Source organism: Mandrillus leucophaeus, unplaced genomic scaffold (genome assembly GCF_000951045.1).
Source record: "Mandrillus leucophaeus isolate KB7577 unplaced genomic scaffold, Mleu.le_1.0 Scaffold12, whole genome shotgun sequence".
Taxonomy (NCBI): domain Eukaryota; kingdom Metazoa; phylum Chordata; class Mammalia; order Primates; family Cercopithecidae; genus Mandrillus; species Mandrillus leucophaeus.
Window position 1 is genome coordinate 6,902,797 of NW_012100320.1, and position 6,830 is coordinate 6,909,626.

Here is a 6,830-nt window from a genome sequence, read left to right on the forward strand (position 1 = left end):
AAAATACAAAAATTAGCCAGGCATGGTGGCACACACCTGTAATCCCAGCTACTCAGGAGGCTGAGACAGGAGAATCGCTTGAACCCAGGAGGCAGAGATTGCAGTGAGCCAAGATCATGCCACTGCACTCCAGCCTAGGCAACAGAGCAGACTCCATCTAACAAAAAAAAAAAAAAAAAAAAGGAAAGAGGGGGGTGAGGTAGTGTAGTTAGTAACCTGAGAGGCTGAGAGACTCTCTGCTTACATTCACCCCACGGCATCCAGGCTAGCACCAGAGAGAGACAATATAAAAAAAAAAAAAAAAAAAAGGAAAAATAAGCACTTAAATCAAATATTTTGCCAGAAAAATAGAAACTTGAATGCCTTTTTGCTCACGTGACTTTAGTAATCTTTTGGAAATAAAGACAGTTTTAAAGATTATTGGTAAAATAAAATGTCTTGAAAATGTAGACATTTATCTAACTTTAGGTCAGATATCAGACTTGCTAAATGCTTTAAGGTCAAACTGTTTCTCTGACTTTTGAAAACTGTTTGATTTACCTACTTCGGAGCATTAGATGACAGATAAGGCCTGGGGACATATGGAGAGCCAGGCCCGTCAGCTATGCTAAGAGTCAGACCTTATCTTCATTTCTAGCTGATGTCCTAGGCTCCACCCCAGTACATAATTAAAATCAGTTACTTATCAGATTTTTCACTAAAAGTAAAAGTTGCTAAGATTTAACATTGTAACATGTAGTTGAGACCACTGGAGAAAGTTTTACATACAAGGTGTGTGGGGAATATGCTTTTGGTAAAAGATTATAAAAAGTCACAGGAATTTGGCTTTTGTTAAAGGGAATGTAATTTTGTCCATTCAGATGATTTTAAAGATTGTCTTAACCTAAAAGAGTAATGGAACAAAACTGAAGGTTTAAGCAAAGTGAAAAGGGTTTGTAAAGGGTTGACCTTGTAAAAATTCTGTGAGTATAAACAAATTGGCTAAGATTAAAAGGAATTATTTAACTTTTTTCCTTAGGTTAAAACATTAAAATCATACTGATGTGGGGCCAGAATCTGGGCCTACTTTTCCGAATTACAGGGTTTTCTTAGAAAATTAATCTGCTGTTTGATGGAAAATTGTAAAGGATTCTAAAAAGTTTATGAAAATCTTACCTTGGCCAGGTGTGGTGGCTCATGCCTGTATTCCCAGCACTTTGGGAGGCTGAGGCAGGCGGATCACGAGGTCAGGAGATGGAGACCATCCTGGCTAACATGGTGAAACCCCGTCTCTACTAAAAGTACAAAAAACATAGCCGGGTGTGGTGGCTGGCGCCTGTAGTCCTAGCTACTCGGGAGGCTGGGGCAGGATGGCGTGAACCTGGGAGATGGAGCTTGCAGTGAGCTGAGATCGTGCCACTGTGCTCCAGCCTGGGCAACAGAGACAGACTCTGTCTCAAAAAAAAAAAGAAAAAAAAAAGGAAAGAAAATCTTACCTTATGGTGAAACTAGTTAAGACTGGACAGAGACAACATTTTATTTTAAAAACTAGCTTTGGTGGACATGGTGGCTCATGCCTGTAATCCCAGCGCTTTGGGAGACTGAGGCGGGCATATCATGAGGTCAGGAGATTGAGACCATCCTGGCTAAGATGTGAAACCCTGTGTCTACTAAAAATACAAAAAAATTAGCCGGGAGTGGTGGCGGGCGCCTGTAGTCCCAGCTACTCAGGAGGCTGAGGCAGGAGAATGGTGTGAACCTGGGAGGCAGAGCTTGCAGTGAGCTGAAATCGGGCCACTAGCTTTAACATTAAAGCTTTAACATTAAAGATGCACTAATGCAAAATAATAATAATAATAATAACAGAAAACTTTCCAAAGCTCAAGAAAGTTATAAATATCCAAGGACAGAAAGATCAGAGAACACCAAGCAGATTTCGCCCAGATAAGACTACCCTAAGGCATATAATAATCAAACTCTCAAAAGTCAAGGACACAGAAGGGATCCTAAAAGCAGCAAGAGAAAATAAGCAAATAACATATAAAGGGATTCCAATTCATCTGGCAACAAGACTTCAACAGAAACCATAAAGCCAGGAAGGAATGGGACGGCATTTTCAAAGTGCTGAAAGAAAAAAAAAAAAAACTGCTATCCAAGAATACTGTATCCAACAAAGCCATCCTTTAAGTATGAAGGAAAGATAGTCTTTCTCTGACAAACAAAAACTAAGAGAATTCACCATCCCCAGACCCATCTTAAAAGAAATACTAAATGGAGTCCTTCAATCTGAAAGAAAAAAACAATAATGTGCCAAAAGAAAACATAGAAAGCACAAAACCTACTGGTAAAATTAAGTACAAAGACAACCCCAGAATACTCCGATACTGTAATTAAGATGTAAAATTCACTCATAACTCTAATACAAAGCCTAAAAGAGAAATCTATCAAGAACAATAGTAGCTACAGCAACCTGTTAAGAAATAAGCAATATGGCCGGGCGCAGTGGCTCAAGCCTGTAATCCCAGCACTTTGGGAGGCCGAGGCGGGCGGATCACGAGGTCAGGAGATCGAGACCATGCTGGCTAACATGGTGAAACCCCGTCTCTACTAAAAATACAAAAATTAGCCAGGTGTGGTGGTGCGTGCCTGTAATCCTAGCTACTTGGGAGGCTGAGGCAGGAGAATCATTTGAACCCGAGAGGTGGAGGTTGCAGTGAGCTATTGCACCATTGCACTCCAGCCTGAGTGACAGAGCAAGACTCTGACAAAACAAAACAAAACAAAACAAACAAAAAAAGAGAGAGAGAGGGAGATAGGCAATATAAAAATATGTGAATTCAGATAACAAATAGTCAAAATGTGGGGAGATGGAGTTAAAGTGCAAAGGTTTTATTTTGTTTTGTTTTTGGTTTTCCTTTATTTCTGCTCTTTTTTGTGATCTAAGATAAGTTATCATCTCTTTAAAATAAGTTATCAGTTTTTTTGTAAGCACCATGGTAACCATAATGCAAAACCTATAACAGATACAATGAAAATAAAAGGTGGCCATTTGTGGTGGCCATTCATGACTGTCATCCCAGCATTTTGGGAAGCTGAAGCTGGCAGGTTGCTTGAACCCAGGAGCTTGAGACAAGCCTGGGCAACATGGTGAAACCTCATCTCTACAAAAAAAGTACAAAATTAGTTAGGTGTGGTGGCACATTCCTGTAGTCCCAGCTACTTGGGAGGCTGAGGTGGGAGAATCACCTGAGTCAAGGGAAGTTGAGGCTACAGTGAGCCATGATTACACCAGTGTACTCCAGCCTGGGTGACACAGTGAGACCCTATCTCAAACAAAACAAAACAAAATAAAAAACAGAACAAACAGAAAACAAGCAACAAAATGGCAGTAGTAAGTCCTTACTTATCAATAATATGCTGAATGTACACGGGTTATTCAATGTTATTATTAGGTTTAATTGGAGAATTCAGTCAATTCTGTAATTAAGAGACAGACAGTGGCTGAACGGATAAACAAGGCCCAACTATATGCTGGGTGATATTAACTAATATGTTATTATCACATGAACACAATCAAGAATAAGAAACCCAACTTAGCAATTGAGACATAGACTGAAAGTGAAGAGATGGAAAAAGATATTCTATGCAAGTGGAAACCAAAAAAGAACAGGAGTGGCTACACTTATATCACATAAAATAGACTACAAGTCAAAGACTGTAAAAAGTGACAAAGAAGATCAATATATAATGATAAAGGGGTCAATTTAGCAAGAGGATATAACAATTATAAGTATCTATGCACTCAACACTGGAGCACCCAAGTATATTAAGTAAATATGAATAAACCTAAAGGCAGAGATAGACTGTAACACAATACAGTAGGGGACTTCAGCACCCCACTTTTCAGTAATAAACAGATCATCTAGACAGAAAATCAACAAAGAAGCATCAGAGTTAAACTACACACTAGACCAAATAGGCCTAACTGACATTTACAGAACATTTCACCCAACTGCTGTAGAATACACATTGTTTTCAGAAACCCATGTAACATTCTCCAAAATAGACTATATCTTAGGCTATAAAACAAGTCTGAACAAATTCAATAAAGTAGGAATTTATATCAAATATCTTTTCTGACCACAATGGAATAAAACTGGAAATCAATAACAACAGGGATCTCAGAAACTACATAAACACACAGAAATTAAACAACATGCTCCTGAACAGCCAATGGGTCATTGAAGAAATTAAGAAGAAAATTTTTTAAATTTTTCAAACAAATCAAAATGGAAATAAACATAACAAAGTATATGGGATATGGTAAAAGCAGTACTAAGAGGGAATTTCACAGCAATAAATGCCTATATCAAAAAAGTGAAAAGACTTCAAATAACAACCTAACAATGCACCTCAAGGAACTAGAAAAACAAGAACAAACCAAATATATTAGAAGGAAATTATTAGAATGAAAGAAATAATAAATATCAGAGCAGAAATAAATGAAATTAGACTAAAATATAGAGAAGATCAATGAAATGAAAATTGGTTTTCTGAAAAAATAAAATTAGCAGACCATTAACTAGGCGAAGAAAAAAGGAGAGAAGTCCCAAATAAATAAAATTAAAAATTTTTAAATTTTTAAATTAAAATTAAAAATCAATTTTAATTAATTTTTACATGGGCATGATTACAGGCGTGAGCTGCTGTGCCCGGTCTAAAAATCTGTAGCATTTCTATGCAATAATGAACTAGCAGAGGAAGAAATCAAGAAGGCAATCCCATTTATAATAGCTGCAAAAACATACAACAACAACAACAAAAAACCTAGGAATAAATTTAACCAAAGAGGTGAAATATCTCTTCAAGGAAAACTACAAAGCACCGAAGAAATAAATTGAAGAGGACACAGCAAAATGGAAAGCTATTCCATGTTCATGGACTGGAATAGTTAGTTGTTAAAGTGATAATTCCACCCAAAGCAGATTACAGATTTAATGCAATTGCTATCAAAATACCAATGATGTTCTCAACAGAAATAGAAAAAACAATCCTAAAATTCATATGGAACCACAAAAGAACCAGAATAGTGAAAGCAAGCCTAAGCAAAATGAACAAACCTGGGTCAGGCATAGTGGCTCATGCCTGTAATCCGAGGCCGAGGCGGGTGGGTCACCTGAGGTCAGGAGTTCAAAACCAGCCTGGCCAACATGGCAAAACCCCATCTCTACTAAAAGTACAAAATTAGCTGGGTGTGGTGGCACATGCCTGTAATCCTAGCTACTTGGGAGGCTGAGGCAGGAGAATTGCTTTAACCTGGGAGGTGGAGGTTGCAGTGAGTTGAGATTGTGCCACTGCACTCCAGCCTGGGAACTAAGAGTGAAACTCAGTCTCAAAAAAAAAAAAAAAAAAAAAAGAACAAATCTGGAAGCATCACACAGACTTCAAAATATACTACAAAGCCATAGGAACCAAACTAGCATGTTACTGACATAAACACAGACACGTAGACTAATGGAACAGAATAGAGAATCCAGATATAAATAAATGCATTTACAGCTAATTCATTTTCAACAAATGTGCCAAGAATATATAATGGAGAAAGGATAGTCTTTTCAATAAATGGTGCTGTGAAAATGAAATAACCACATGCAGAAGAATGAACTATACTCCTATGTCTCACCATATACAAAAATCAAATCAAATCGAAATAAATCAAAGACTTAAATCTAAGACCTAAAACTATGAAACTACTAGAAGAAAACCTTGGGGAAATGCTCCAGGACATTGGTCAAGGCAAAGATTTTTTGTGTGTAAGACCTCAAAGGTACAGACAACAAAACCAAAAATAGACAAATGGGATTACATCAAGCTAAAAAGCTGCTGCACAGTAAAGGAAACAATCAGCTAAGAGGAGATAGCCCAAAGAATAGGAGAAAATATTTGCAAACTATCCATCTGACAAGGGGGATTAATAAACAGAATATATAAGGAGCTCAAACAACTCAATAGCAAAAACAACAACAAACAGCAACAACAAAAAACATTCAATTAAAAAATGGGCAAAAGATCTGAATTGATGTTTGTAAAAGGAAAACACACAAATGACTGACAGGTATTTTTTTTAAATGCTCTACATCGCTAATCATCAGGAAAATGCAAATCAAAGCCACAATGAAATATTATCTTACCCCAGTTCGAATGACTTTTATCAAAAAGACAAGGAATAGCAGAGGCTGGTAAGGATGTGGAGAAAAGGGAACTCTCAAACACTGTTGGTGGGAATGTAAATTACTACAGCTGCTATGCAAAGCAGTATAGAGGCTCCTCAAGAAGCTAAAAATAGAACTACCATATAATCCAGCAATTCCACCGCTGGGTATATATATCCAAAAGAAAGGAAATTGATATATTGAAGAGAGATTTGCATTCCCATGTTTCCTGCAGCACTATTCATAATAACCAAATATGGAATCAACCTAAGTGCCCATCAACTGAATGTATGGATAAAGAAAATGTGGTATAGACATACAATGGAATACTGTTCAGCCATAAAAAAGAATGAAACTCTGTCATTGTAGCAACATAGATAGAACTGCAGGTCATTATGTTGAATGAAGCCAAGCACAGAAAGACAAATATATCTCATGTTCTCACTCACATATGGGAGCTAAAAAGTGAATCTCGGCCGGGCGCGGTGGCTCACGCCTGTAATCTCAGCACTTTGGGAGCCCGAGGCGGGCGGATTATAAGGTCAGGAGATCAAGACCACGGTGAAACTCCGTCTCAACTAAATACAAAAAATTAGCCGGGCGTGGTGGTGAGCACTTGTAGTCCCAGCTACTTAGGAG

The 6,830-nt window shown here is 37.7% G+C and overlaps 2 protein-coding genes across 2 annotated transcripts in view; one reads left to right on the plus strand and one right to left on the minus strand.

Moving 5' to 3' along the window:
- LOC105531434 overlaps positions 1–86 on the plus strand; it is a gene marked incomplete at its 3' end in the record, with an annotated part of 35,077 nt that extends 34,991 nt beyond the window's left edge. The window contains 1 exon segment of the mRNA XM_011969353.1: positions 21–86. Coding sequence (XP_011824743.1) covers positions 21–86 — 66 coding nt within the window.
- Positions 1–6,830, minus strand: part of CLN6 (ceroid-lipofuscinosis, neuronal 6, late infantile, variant) — a 62,289-nt gene that overhangs the window by 47,927 nt on the left and 7,532 nt on the right. The gene's annotated exons all lie outside the window — the stretch shown is intronic.